Raw genomic sequence first — 13,845 nt, 5'->3', positions numbered from 1 at the left:
CCCGCCATTTTGTGCCGCCCGCGCCTGGCCGTTTTTTTTTTTTTTGGGGGGGGGGGGGGGGGGGGGGCGTGTTGGTTTCTTTATGAGGGCCTAAGCGGGAGGGTCTTGAAGGCTGAGCCGCTGTTGGGCTGAGGGTGAAGCGGCCCCAGGGTTTGGGGAGCCCCGAGATTGGTGGGCTGTGGGGCGGGAGGGAGGGGATGGCGCTGCCACTGCCTCGGCTGTGGGGCAGCTTGAAGGAGCAGAGTGAGGCAGATGTGGGGTCCTTGTGTCCCAGCGGTGTGTGGGAGCTGCGTGCGTTCCCTTTGCCCGCTCCCGGTGTGCTTTCTTCCCCCAGGTTGGGGCAGGAGAGAGAAGCCACTATCATGGACCTTGCCTGTGTCTGTTCCTGGCCCTTACATCCAGCCTGGGGTGGGCAGGGGGTTTCTTCAGGCTCAGGTGCTTTGAGCTCCTGCTCCTCTTCAGCTCCCTCCAAGGAAAAGGCTCTAAGCCCGCTGCCATGTGCAGCCAGCGTAGCACCTGCTCTTTCACCCCGAGACCCGCTCTGCTGCTTCTCTGAGTATTTTTACATTGGCATCTCTTTAATAAAGGTTGCTCATCCAAATGTTTAACATCTGCATTTCTTCAGTAAAGGTCTGAGAGTTTATTTCAAGCTATTGTCATTGCTTGGTGTTAATGGCACCTGAGCTGCTTCTCTTAGCTGAGGGAGGCAAGTGCCGGGACAGGTCTTGGCTCTGACACCAAGTTTCCAAGATGCAGGACCTGAAAGAACAGCCATGGTTTCTGTAGTTGATGGTGGAGAAGGGTACCAGCGTGAGTAGGTGGGGGCATCAGGACTGCCGTGGCGTCTGCTGGCTTGAGCGGCTTTGGCTGAACTCTTGAACCTTTCTTGCCCTCCAGTCCTCGCCTTAAAAATGGGTGTCATGCTTGCATGGTGGCCAGCTGACTTTGGTGGAAGCTCCAGAAGCACTGCAGGGGCAGCCAAAGACACCCCCCCCCAGCTCACAGAGCGTGATGAATCCTGACACAGCCTGGTGGCTGCTCATCCAGGGCCGCCTCGCCTTTATCAGCTCACTTGCTGCTGGTGCTCTTTTCCTGGCCTGTCCTTTCACCAGCAGAAATGCGGAAAAACCAGTTCTGTGGTTAATTGCTGCACTTCCCTCCACGCCCATGGGGCAGGTCTTCTCCTCCTCCTCCTCCTCACTCACAGTCTGGGTGCGCTTCAGCCTCCGGCCTCTTTGCCCCTGCCTGCACTCAGCCAGCTCAGGTGCACCGTCAGGGCTCCTTCCATTAACCTTACGGCTTCTCCTACCTTCCCCTTTTTCCTCCATCTACCAGAGCTTCTGTCTCTCTGGTGGCTCCTTCTCCCTTGGGCAACCCAGTGGGTTGGCCTGCAGGTGCAGAAGGTGCAGGCAACTGCCCTCCTGGCCCTGTGCTGCCCTGACTGGAGGGATAACGTTGGAAGTGATGTCCGGAGGCAACGAGCGGAGCATGAAGGCCCTGAAGGAGGTGTGGAAAAGAGCGGAAAACTCTTTGTGCGCCGACTGTGGGAAGCCGGGTGAGTCCCTGAGGGCTGCTGGAGGAAGAGTTGGAAGCAGGGAGCTGGGGCTGGTCTCTAGCAGCTATTTAGTGCCGGCTGTCTGGACTGCACAGGAGCTTGGGGTGGAGAGAAAGGAGAGGCATTGCTCTGGGTATTTGCTTCCTCTCCCTGGAGGTGAGTTGGCAAGGGAGGGGGAAGGAGATGCCACAGCGCTGGTGGGAAGAAGGGCCGGGATGTGGTAGTGCCAGATGAGCAGGGGCTGTGTAGCTGCAGCTCTGTGGGTTGTAGTTGTATCAGATCTCAAATACAAACCAAGGTCATGCCCAGTCAGGACCTGACAGGAAAGTTCCCGGTGAAATCCTAACTGCTCCAGAAAGAAGGCATGATTCAGGAGGGCATTGTCTCCTCCGTGACTCAGCTCTGAACTGACAACCTGCCACAGGCACCTTGGAGGTTTCTTTTACTGAAGGGCTTGCTCTCTCAAAAGGGTACCCAGTTTGAGGTCCTACAAGCACTGCTAAAAACATCCATCGTACTCCTCCCAAAAGGGGCATGTGCAGTGTACCACCCAAGCCAAATGAAGACTGGGCTAATTAGTACCATTTTACCTTCTTAAATTCTCCCAGGAAAATTCTGAATTCAAGGCTGCTGAGCTAAATACTGTTGGGGATTTGCTGTGTTGCACTAAACAGCTCCTGGAATCTTTTCCCAGAGGTGGTTTCATTTTCATCGTGGGTGACCCTTTACATAAAGGGGAGTTTGCAGAGCACTTTGGAGTTTCTCAAGATTCAGGTCCATAGAGATTCAGATGAAGTCGTTGAAGCAGGGGAAATGAGGAACTAATAGCTATGCTTTTTCCTGACTGGCATCTGTACCTTGGGTGTTAATTAACCAGCATGGATGAAACGGCGGTCACCCAGCTCTCTGTCTCTCAGGACTATGTTCTCAGTTGAGGTGTATCTCCCAGGGGAATTTACCACTTCTAGTCATACCCTTTTTTATACTCTCAGATCCTGACTGGGCATCCTCTACTTTGGGTGTCTTTATATGCCTCAGCTGTTCAGGAATTCACCGCAACATCCCTAGCATCAGCAAAGTCAAATCCCTGAAGATGGACCACTGGGATGATGCTCAGGTGCAGGTGAGATCGGTATCCCCACTAGTATGTCAGGTGGTTTGGGTCTAGGCCATACACTAACTGTCCTGGGAAAATCAGCCCTTTGTCCTCACAGAGTTGGAGGTTTAATCTGATTTAATCTGTCCCTTTGCTACTCATGCTCTGGATACTCAAGTGGGGATAACTCCCCATAACCCACTGAGAGATGTAGAATGCACATGCCTTATGTATCTCCCCATGTCCCGTTACTTTATGGCAAAGGCAGAGCTCTTGCAATGTATCTTGCCAAGGCTCAGGGTCTTTGTCACTCCAGATTACTCATTTCCCACTTGCCAACACCATCCAGCCTCAATGTCTCCTCTTGGTTTCAGCAGTATGAGGAGAAAACCTGGGGCAATTCCATGCTCGGAGAAGTTTCCAGATATAATGTGATCTCTTGAGAAAAATGGCATTTATGGGAACTTGACTTCTTCCTGTTCCACACCCCTCAACCCATTAATCTTCAGGAGACTGAAAAAATTTTCTGGAGATCCAAAGAAAATAATCTGTATCTCGCTGCTCTTTGGAGAAGAGCAAAGAGGTTTGGAATGTCCTCCCAGACAGCATTGCAGAGCTGTTGTTGGACTCGGTCCCCCCTGAGCTGTGGGGCATGGCAGCAAATCCACCAAATGTGTGTCCACCCAACCCCATGGAAGTGACATTTATGGCATTCTGTTGATTCAGGTGCAATCACTGTAACTTCTGAGAGTAGACAAGACCTTTGAGACCCACCTTTCTGTAGCCAGACTTTGCTGGGATGTTGCAACAGAGGGGAAAGAGAATGCTCCATTAGAGCTCGATGTGCATCTAGCCCCGTAGTGGGTCAGGAAAGAAAAAGGTCCAACATGTGCCTGTATCAAAGGGAAGGCGCTAACTCTCTGTCTAACTCTGCAGTTTCTGGCCAAGCATGGGAATGCTGTGACTAAAGCCACATATGAAGCTCACATCCCTATTTACTATTACCAGCCAAACTACAATGACTGCCAGTAAGTTGCTGCATACAGAAGAAAAGGGGGAAGGGCATTTCTGGGTTCTCCTAGTTCGTTTCTGAGCTACCTGTCACCTCTCTCCCTAGAGTCCTGAGAGAACAGTGGATACGGGCCAAATATGAACGCAAAGAGTTCACCGAGCTGGGAAAACACCTGCCGTATTCTGATGGTAAGAGCAGAGCACAGCATCAAAATATCCTGCCTGTTGCCTTGGCTGGAAGCTTTTGAGCACCATAAGGATAAAGCTCATACTGTCAGTGTTGCAAATCCCACAAGTACTCCCAAGAACCCAGCTGGTACTTACAGGGCATTGTTTTGGGGGGGTGTTAAATTGTGGGCAGTGTAAGTTGGCACTGCCACGGGTTGCTTCCAAGCCTGGTGTTACCAGCTGGCTTTTTTCAAAGGCATTTGCTGTCCTGGTGGAGCCAGACGTCTGCAGTAAGGAATTTCTGTCCTGCTGCATGCCACCCCCTCCAGCTCTGGCAGTTGTCTTTGAAATGTCACTGCCAGTGCTGTGACACAAGGCGCTGGAGCCCAAGGGCCTGCAGAGTCAAGTGGGAAGAGTTCTGGTCCAACGCCAGGGTCTGTGTGGGCCAGGACTCTGGTGTTCACAGGAGAGGTGGCTCTCGCACTGTCAGAGGCAGTAATGGGAGCCAGACTAGGAGGTGGGAAGCATCTAGGAGTGTCTTCTGGTAACTGTTTATCTGGGCTGCAAACCTAGGAACACCACCACCTTCAGGTGTAAGTCAGAGGTGAGACATCTCCTTCTCAAGTGTTCTCAGCAATAGTCTATCATGTGCTTTATCCCAGAGGTGTGGCTGGGAACCCCAGGCTGCATGCAGCTCTCTGATGCCTACCATGCCTGTGGGGGGATGCTCTTAAAAGTGGCCTTTCTGCTCCTAGGGGTGAAGGAAGGTATCCTCTGGAAGCGAGGTCGAGACAACGGGCAGTTCCTACCCCGCAAGTTCCTCTTGTCTGAGAGAGAGGGGTGTCTGAAGTATTTCACCAAGCAGGATGTGAGTATGGTGGTCAACTCCCACCTTGGAGTGTACTCCACCCAGGGCAGTGGGGTCATAAAGATGTTTCTATTTCCTATGCATGTTTCTGAGGTTGCCTTGCTCATCCCAAGCCAGGGATGATAACAAAACATGTCACTGAGGAGTGGGGTCCCCTTCCTACTGTGACATTTCCCCACATTCTCCCTTTGTGCTTCTGTACACCCCTCCCTCACTGCCGATAAAAGGGCTGATCTTTCACTTCACTCCTTATCTATTTGCCTGGTTGTGTAATCCTGCACCATCCCTGGAACCAGCCTCACCCCACTGTGAGCCAAATTGCAAAAACCTGTTGTTTGGTTTGTTTTGAGGAGGGCTTCTTGTCTGCTCGTTCTTCTCCCCGAAATGAATGTGGCAAGGGAGGGAATGGCTTGTGATAGGAAGGAGCAGGAGATGCCATCCAGAGGGACCTGGACAAGCTTGAAAGGAGGGCCCATGTAAACTTCATGAGGTTCAACAAGGCCAAGTGCAAGGTCCTGCACCTGGGCTGGGGCAACCCCTGGTATCAATACCGGCTGGGGGTTGAAGGGATTGAGAGCAGCCCTGTGGAGAAGGACTTTGGGGTACTGGTAGATGAAAAGCTGAACATGAGCTGGCAATGTGTGCTCACAGCCCAGAAAGCCAACCGTATCCTGGGCCGCATCAAAAGAAGCATGGCCAGCAGGTCAAGGGAGGGGATTCTCCCCCTCTACTCCATTCTGGTGAGATCCCACCTGCAGTACTGCGTTCAGCTCTGGGGCCCCCAGCATAAGAATGACATGGACCTGTTGGAGCAGGTCCAGAGGAGGGCCACAAAAATGATCAGTGGGTTGGAACATCTCTCCTATGAAGAAAGGCTGAGAGAGCTGAGCTTTTTCAGCTCAGAGAAGAGAAGGCTCTGGGGAGACCTTATTGTGGCCCTTCAGTCTTTAAAGAGGGCTTATAAGAAAGATGGGGACAGACGTTTTAGCAGGGCCTGTTGTGATAGGACAAGTGGTAGTGGTTTTAAACTAAAAGAGGGTAGATCTAGACTAGATCGAAGGAAAAAAAATTTTACAATGAGAGTGGTGAAACACTGGCACAGGTTGCCCAGAGAGGTGGTAGAGGCCCCATCCCTGGAACCATTCCAGGTCAGGTTGGATGGGGCTCTGAGCAACCTGATCTGGTTGAAGATGTCCCTGCTCATTGCAGGAGGGTTGGACTAGATGACCTTTAAAGGTCCCTTCTAAACTATTCTATGGTTCTAGAAGTGGGCTCTTTCCTTTTGAGGTCAGTTAGCCTTTAGACTGGCTTGGCTGTAAAGTCAGATACACTCTCAGTGTTTCACTGGCAGTTCCAGGGTAGGCACAGCTCAAATCTAAATTGGAGGGGCTGGGCCACTGGTTGGGCTTGAGCATGACACAGAGCGAAGGGAGTGTGTGCTACAACAGTTTTTTTGGGAAGGGGCAGTTATTCCCTTTTAAAACCCTCTAACCCTGTTTTACCCTGCTAAGTTAGTAGCTCAGGTCCCTTTCCCACTAGGATTGCTGACCAATGCCATTCTGTTTTCAGGCCAAAGAACCCAAAATCAATGTTAAAATAGATGTCATCAATGCTACGTTCCAGCCAGTGAAGATTGGGAACCCCAATGGCCTGCAGATCACCTATCTCAAAGACAACAAGACCCGGAATATATTTGTCTACCATGAAAGTGGAAAGGTATCTGGTTTTAGCATCAAACACTGCAAAGCACTGAGGTGATTTGAGAAGCTGCTAATATTAAATAGTCTGAAGCATGGGTAGAATGGGGGGTGCGTGAGTTGCTGTAGGTAACAGTGGGGGCTCTGGCTCTGTGTTTGTATGTCTGTGAGAGGGTTTTGCTGCAGGGAGCAGGGCAGGAGCACTGGCTGAGTTGGTTTGTGTGGGAGGAGCTGCTGTAGAAGATGTGCAGGTGTGCTGCCTGTGCATGTGGGGAATGGGGCAGCCGTGCTGGCTGTGTGTGTGTGAGGGAGATGCTGTAGGTGCAGTGTAGGGAGAGCTGGCTGTGTTTGTAGTAAACATAGGGTTGGGTGCAGCTGGGTGAATTTAGATGGCTCACTGTTGCTCTGGCTAAGCTTTCTGTCCCGTCCTTTTCTGTTCTCAGGAGGTAGTGGACTGGTTCAATGCCATTCGCTCTGTGCAGTTCCATTATCTGAAGGTAGCATTTCCCATTGCCAGCGATAATGAGGTAAGGCAGCACTAGAGCGCAGTGCTGAGTCTCCTGTCAGTACTCGGTTATGTGATAAAAGAGCTCATTAGTTACTATTAGAACCCCAGGTACAGAAGTGGAAATTGCAGTGTTTAGATAGAGGGATGAGAAAACGTGTGTATAAGGGCCTGTGGTGGCCAGAGAACAACAGTTCTCTGCTGTTTCTGGGCACTTGGGAGGCAGAAGTGACTCCAGGCTAAGCAGTTCTACAAACATTAATTTAAAAGGTGGCTGAATTTGGGGGAATGGAAGGGGGGGGGGGGGAGCGAAGAAGCGTGGCTAAGTGAATGTTACTCTTGTGTTTTTGTCAGATTAAAAATCGGCTGACAAGAAACTTCCTGAAGGAGGGATACATGGAGAAGACTGGTCCCAAGGTGGGCTGCTGTGGGAGAAAAAAATCTAACAGGGACCTGCCAGAGAGCCACTGACCTTCCCTACTTCAATGTTTTTCTCCTGCTGTTTCCCCATTCCCCCCTGACTCTTTAGACACCCGTGGGAACAGTGTGTGTGCACCAAGGGAGGGGAGAATAAAAGGAAGGGGAAGGACATATGTGAAAGTAGATGAAGCCAGAGTCCCTGCTTTCTCCCAGAACAACAGATCTCTCTGCATGTGTCTGTGTGTGCGTGACCTTACAGGTATTTAGCGTCTAGATTTCTCCTGTCTCAACTCTGGGGTCCTTCACACAAGTCCAAGACTTGGGGACAGCAGTTGGGGCTGAAAAACCTGACACTGATCCCCGCTCTCAGCTCAGAAAGGGCGAGGAGGAGGTTGCTGTTAAGGCAGGGGCTTGGTTCAAGCGGTTGGGATGAATTTTGGGTATCCATTCGCACTGCTCGCAGCAGAGGGCACTGTCCCCTTACATATGTCACCTCTTCCCTTCACAGCAGAGAGAAGCTTTTAAGAAGCGCTGGTTTACGCTGGATCACCGCAGGCTCATGTACTTCAAGGACCCTTTGGTGAGAGGGAGATCTGACGTCTGGCAGCCGCAGGCAGCAGTGCTGAGGGCAGGGTCAAAGTGCAACCAGAGTCTTTGCTCTGCATTAAGGGGGTTTGCAGGTTCCCCAGCTGCTCTGAATAGACTCTAGGTCTTCCCCTTTCCATCCCACTTACTTCATTGTGCACTTTCTGTGTTTGTTTCACTGCCTGCAAACAACAGGAACGGGGAGGGCAGTGGTGTAAAGGTGGTGTTGCGGAGGAGAGCGGCATGGGAGGTGACATGGAGAGACAGGAGCAGCATTTCTTCTCTCAGACCTCTCGAGACCTATGCTCTTAAATTTTCCTTTCTGCCGCTGCCTTTGAGCACAGCCTCCCTGCTCTTCTGAATCCCCTGACCACTTTCAGATCTTTTTGCTGCTACATTCCTGGCCCTCACCCACTCTCCTCCTGTCCTTAGGTGCACTGCTATTATTCCCTGGTTCTTCTGGGGAATTCTGGCTTCCGTAAATCCCTCTCTTTCCCTCCTGATGTGCAGGATGCATTTGCTAAGGGTGAGGTATTTGTGGGCAGCAGAGAGAATGGATATAGCGTCCAGAAGGGATTGCCTTCGGGGACACAGGGCAACTTCTCTTGGCACTATGGCCTCACCATTGTCACCCCTGACCGGGAATACCTCTTCACCTGCGAGACAGAGACTGACCAGCTGGACTGGATCACAGCCTTCACTAGCATCATCAACCAGGCCATGACACCACAGGAATATGCAAGTAAGTACCTGGATGCTGTTTCCTTCCCCTCCTGCCACTCCGGTTCAGGGTATCGTCCTAATGCACCACCTTTTTCCTTCACTACAGTTGAAGCCTACTTCAAGTTTAAATCCTAGAAAGCGGTGCAGGAACCTTGCTATGACTCGACTCTACCTAGACCTGTTGGGTGGGCTGTCAGGAGAGGAGAGGAGATCGACGTCAGAGAAACACAGTGCTCTTGAAGCACCCCTTGAAGCACTTTTTTCCCCCATAGATGGTCCACTTTGTTCTGAGGGCCCAGTTAAGCTGCTTCCTTTCAAGTGCAAGACTTTGTGAGTCTGAATCCTTGGTGCAACCTGTCACTTAAATTGATCTGACTGGATGCTGGCAGGCGTTGCCTGTCAATTGGGCCTTGAAAACTTGGCACTTGCTGTGTTGGACATGGACCTAGCATCACTCCTGCATGAAACTGCAGACAGCCATCTGCCTTATGCAAGAAAAGAGCTGCCGGGCTGGAGCTACACCCCAGTGGGTTGCAGGGGCTGCTGGACTAGGAGAGACTGTTCCTTTACAAGAAATGGCTTCTCTGCTGGTGACAGAGATGTGAAACATCTAGATATTTGATCAGTTAGAGCTGTAGTTGAGAAAGGTCACTTAAAAGATGTAATCTAACAGCCAAATGTGAGGCCTGTTTCCTTCTGCTGTGTATGAGCTTGAAAGCTTCTTCAGACCTCCTTTGTGTGGAGACCTTCCTCCAATTGCTGCAGAGAAGATTAAGAGATCCACTCAAAACCAGTGTGTGGGTATACATGTGTGTGTGTGTGCACGTGTAACAAAAAGTGGTGGGAGGTGGAATACTGTCATAGGGAAGATACTGTGAGGGATATTCATGCCATTGAAGTTCAGCTGTCAAATCTGAGTCTCTAGTCAAACCAATGGAGAGAGGTTGGGTCCTGCAGAGAGCAGCTTATGGCATGTCTGATACAGAGTTCAGACTCTCTGTTGTCTTTACTAGAGCCTAGGGGTTGATGTCTGAAGATAATAATGCATGGTTCTCTACTCCCTCATTGTCTGTACGTCAAAGGCCTGGCACTTTCATTCTGCCCTGTACATTACATATGTTTATACTGTATATCACATATACATATAATTTTATGCAGTAGTATAACAGGGAAGTTTGTATGTCCTTGTCCTTCTAGGAACAGTTAGCCCTAACCGCTAAATCAGGCTATGATTCATATCTTGAAGATCATTTCTTAAAGCTCTCCTGGGAGAGCTGTGTTTCACATGCTGGAAGGACCAGCTGAGTTCTGCTGATGACTGTAGTATCTGATGTGTCTGCAGTTTTACGCAGGCAGTGTGACAGTAGGCATCTCGTGTGTTAAGGGGAGCCAACTGGAATTAACGAGGCAAACAGTATTTTAATTAGCTCCTAAAGAAATTAATTTTAAAAATCCCATTGTAATTTATTTTAACTTCCTAAATGAACTGAGCTGCTAACTGCTAAGGTATGAGGTTGTTTCTTGAAAAAAAAGCACTGACAATCAGAGCAAAGAGCCATGGCTATTCATTGCATTTCCTGGGGCATGTGGACTGTGAATCTTCCCATCAGAGCCAAACAGGCAACATCATGGTCCCCCTCTGCTTCTCTGGGGACACCTCTCTGTGCTGAGACCACCACAACCTGTTGGGAGCATTGACTTCCCGGATGAGAAGCAGCGTCACTCATTCTGCTGCCATGGCCTGATGGAGCTTTCCACCCAAAAGTCTATTTTCACTGCAGTTTGCTGATCTCTCCCAGTCTGGAGCACGACTGTCCTAAAAACCGAATGCCGTTGTAAAGCTTGTGTTCCAAAACAAAGTGCCTATAAGTTCTGGTAACATGAAATGGGGTAGTCTATTAGAAAACCTTAAGCCCCATCTAAACAACCTGCACATTCAGTTCTGTGTGAAAAAGAGTAGAGAGCGTGACCCAGATGTGCCAGGAGCTAATACAGATAATCCAGAGGGAGGCCTCTGAAGTTCCCCCCAACAATGCCATATGCCCGCTCCTGTGGCATGGTCATGCTGAAGCTGATGCTGTTGCATGCAGCACATTGCTCGGGAGGGTGCTTGATCCTACTGCAGTGAGGGCAGTACCCATGAGATGCTTCCTTCTCCTGTTTGCTGCTGAGTTATTGCTGCTGGAGATGAGTGGAGGCTTTTGACTCAGCCACAATGAAGCTAATATACTGATGATGCAAAAAAGCATAGCTGGAGTGGCCTGAAAACCCCTGTGAACTAACAGCAGAGCACATTTAGTAATGGCACATCTGTCTCTGCTCTGCAACTTCTGTCCTACCGTGTCGGTTCCCTGAGACCGATGAGGCTGGGATGTGGGAGATGAAGAGCAAGGTAGCGTTGGGTGCAGAAGTGTGGGGACACAGGTGTCATGCAGCGATGCCCCGCTAGAAGGCAATTGTGCCTGCTTAACAGGCTTTTGCTCCCCTGCTCTGAGGTGAGGCAGCAAGTCCTGGGGGTTTGAGGGAGGGAGGGGGAAAGCTTAAAGAAGGAGGATGGTCTTTGGGGAGAGGGAGGAAAGAGTGAGTCTAAAATATCCAGCCCTTTGAGTGTCTAGGAGCTTGCTGCTGACCAGGGGACAAGGGTGGAAGAGGCCCAGGTCATAGAAAATGTGAGATGTCCTACCATCTAATGGGTTTGCTTGCAAACTGGGGGCTACATCCATTGTCTATGCCTCAAGGGGCCCTGGTGTCCTTGGAAGGGAGTGGGGGACAGACCCTCTCAGCCCGGCTTGGCTAAGGGCCGGGGAGAGCAGCGTGGCAGCTCCCTGCCTATTGCACTTTCAGGGCTGGCCCTTGTTTCCCTTCTAAAGCCACAGCGTGATGCTTTTTCCTGCCTTGCCACATTAGGGAGTCTTGTCTTTCAGTCGTCTCCTCTCTCAAATGAGGACAACTGTGCAAGGGGAAATGGGAAAAAGAAAGGGAAACAAGAATAAGAAGGAAGAGGGAGCAGGAGGAAGGTGCAGGAAGACATGGGGGAAGAAAGAGCATGTCTGCAAGAAAGAGGAGCGAGCCAGTAGGGCTCTTCAGCTAGTGGCTAAAAGCCCAGTATAAACTGGGACTGCGTTCGCACCGGTGTGTGAAGCTGTGAGTCAGACACATTCCTCCGTGCAGTGGGCAAGGCAACTACTCAGGGGTTGGTTCAGGGGGGCAGAGCCCACCTCTCCAGAGTCTGTCTGAGCTGAGAGGACACAGACTCAGGAGAAGAAATCCACTTGTCCACCAAGTCTGCTGGTTTTCCTGGGCCCAGTGAATGCTGCAGAAGCAACAAATGAGGAGCCGGTGAAGAGCAGAGACATTTCCTCCTGGCTGGCAGAGGTTATTTTGCACCTATTGGTCTTGAAGGGGAGGGCAGTGTCCGTTTCTCAGCCCTTTGATGGTTAAGGGAAACCACCAGACAGAGCTTGTGATGGTCAAGATCAGCAAAATGGACTGGGCGGCTGGAGGTGAGAAATAGACTTCTTTGGAGTATCTATGCCTGATGAACTCTTTCCATTTTCCCTTCCCTCGGCTGCTTTCCTGTTAAGGCTAAGTGTGCCCCACACAGTGAGGGGGGAAGGAACAGGTCTCTGACAGCCTGACTTGCTCTTGCTCGCCCTACCCAAAGATGTCTTATGACCCTTCCTTCATCAGCGCGAGGCCTGGAGAGGATCTTGAGGCTGGCAGCTTCTTGGAGGAAGGCAGCGGTGGGGGTGACGACAGTAGTGTCATGGGAGGGGACAGCCCGGTCACGGGGCCGCTGGGTGCTGTGCTGCTGGCCATGTGCCTCACTGGGATGGTGGGGAACATCTACACGGTGGTGGTGGCCTCCGGCAGGGTGGCGGGCCACTCAGCGGGCTCCTTGGGGGTCTACGTGATCAACCTTGCCCTGGCTGACCTTCTGTACCTCTCCACCATCCCCTTCGTGGTCTGCACCTACTTCGCCCACGACTGGTTCTTCGGCGACGTGGGCTGCAGGCTTTTGCTCAGCCTGGACCTCCTCACCATGCACGCCAGCATCTTCCTCCTGACGGCCATGAGCCTGGAGAGGTACTGGGCGGTGGCCAGGCCGCTGCGGGCCAGGCGGGCCACCAACACTTACCGCAAGCTGGCCAGCGCCGTCCTCTGGCTCCTCTCGCTCCTGCTTACGGCCCCCATGATGGCGATGACCCAGCTGCGGGAGGAGGACGGCCCCCACAAGCGTCTCTGCATCCCCACCTGGACGCCGGCGGCCTTCCGGCTCTATCTGACAGTGCTTTTCACCACCAGCGTCCTGGCACCCGGAGTGGTGCTGGGGGTCGTCTACACCCGCTTGGCCCAGGCGTACCGGTCCTCCACTTGGGGTCTGGGGCTGCCGGCGGCCGGCCGGGCCCCCACCCGGCGGCTTTTCTCCAGGATCTCCGCCATCGTGGTGGCCTATTGGGCTTGCTTCCTCCCCTTCTGGGCCTGGCAGCTGGCTGGGCTGTACCGGGGCGAGGGGCTGGGCATCGGACCCACCGCCCAAGCTTACCTCAACTTTGGCGTTACCTGCCTGGCCTACGGCAATAGCTGCGTCAACCCCTTCCTCTACACCTTGCTTGCCGGCAGCTACCGCCGGCGCCCCAACCGCAATGGGATGGGCACGGCACGACCCACAGCATCCTCCCGGCAAGCTGTGGGTGGCCCGGTGGGAGACCACAGCGTTCCCCCGGCTTCTGGGGAGTTGTTGGGGTCTGTGGGAAAAAGCAAGGGGTGAGCAGTGCCCCCACGTTGGGAACATCTCCCAGCTTTTGGCTGGAGTCGAGTTGAGAAATAAAAATGGATCACTTTCCGTGCAGCGTCTTCCGTTGTTGTTGCAGTGCTTTCTCCTTCATGTCCTTCGCAAAGCTGCTAAGCCTCCTCAGGTTGGGGGAGGACGCTTGTCCCAGGGATCCTGACTCCATCCTCAGGTCCTTCAGCCCTCACATGCTAGCCTCCGCCTTGCGCAAGGCTGGGGAGTAGGTGGAAGGGAGCAGTCAGCCTCGATACGTGTAAATTATACAGCTGGGGAACCCTCGCCACCCCTCACCTCCTCGCGAGCAATGGGCCAAGCCATAATAAAGTCAGGGTAACAGTGAGTCACAGATTTCACAGGACCAGTGAGTCACTTCAAGAAGCAGCCACGCTAGCAGGAGATCTGAATGAGGTTCATCCTCTTGTGGT

The 13,845-nt window shown here is 52.0% G+C and overlaps 2 protein-coding genes across 2 annotated transcripts; both read left to right on the top strand.

The window, feature by feature from the left end:
* Window positions 1-194: 194 nt before the first annotated feature.
* Window positions 195-11,158, top strand: LOC126047888 (arf-GAP with dual PH domain-containing protein 1-like). Its single transcript, XM_049822146.1, has 11 exons — window positions 195-1,555; window positions 2,548-2,678; window positions 3,588-3,679; window positions 3,769-3,851; window positions 4,586-4,698; window positions 6,268-6,414; window positions 6,839-6,922; window positions 7,255-7,317; window positions 7,829-7,900; window positions 8,416-8,647; window positions 8,735-11,158. The coding sequence occupies exons 1-11, from the start codon at window positions 1,012-1,014 to the stop codon at window positions 8,761-8,763; spliced, it is 1,590 nt and encodes a 529-aa protein (XP_049678103.1). The 5' UTR covers window positions 195-1,011; the 3' UTR covers window positions 8,764-11,158.
* A 645-nt stretch (window positions 11,159-11,803) lies between these two features.
* Window positions 11,804-13,455, top strand: LOC126047889 (urotensin-2 receptor-like). The gene has a single exon (XM_049822147.1). The coding sequence runs from the start codon at window positions 12,293-12,295 to the stop codon at window positions 13,397-13,399; it is 1,107 nt and encodes a 368-aa protein (XP_049678104.1). The 5' UTR covers window positions 11,804-12,292; the 3' UTR covers window positions 13,400-13,455.
* The last annotated feature ends 390 nt before the right edge of the window (window positions 13,456-13,845 follow it).

Source organism: Accipiter gentilis, chromosome 18, assembly GCF_929443795.1.
Source record: "Accipiter gentilis chromosome 18, bAccGen1.1, whole genome shotgun sequence".
Classification (NCBI taxonomy): domain Eukaryota; kingdom Metazoa; phylum Chordata; class Aves; order Accipitriformes; family Accipitridae; genus Astur; species Astur gentilis.
This window is presented reverse-complemented; position numbering and strand designations above follow the sequence as displayed.

Excerpts from the sequence above, each read along its gene's own strand:
- LOC126047888 (XM_049822146.1), top strand. The coding sequence starts at position 1,012 with ATGAATCCTGACACAGCCTGGTGGCTGCTCATCCAGGGCCGCCTCGCC. Across the intron at positions 4,699-6,267 it reads AGTATTTCACCAAGCAGGAT|GCCAAAGAACCCAAAATCAA; the intron begins GTGAGTATGGTG and ends TTCTGTTTTCAG. Across the intron at positions 6,415-6,838 it reads TCTACCATGAAAGTGGAAAG|GAGGTAGTGGACTGGTTCAA; the intron begins GTATCTGGTTTT and ends TTCTGTTCTCAG.
- LOC126047889 (XM_049822147.1), top strand. The coding sequence starts at position 12,293 with ATGTCTTATGACCCTTCCTTCATCAGCGCGAGGCCTGGAGAGGATCTT.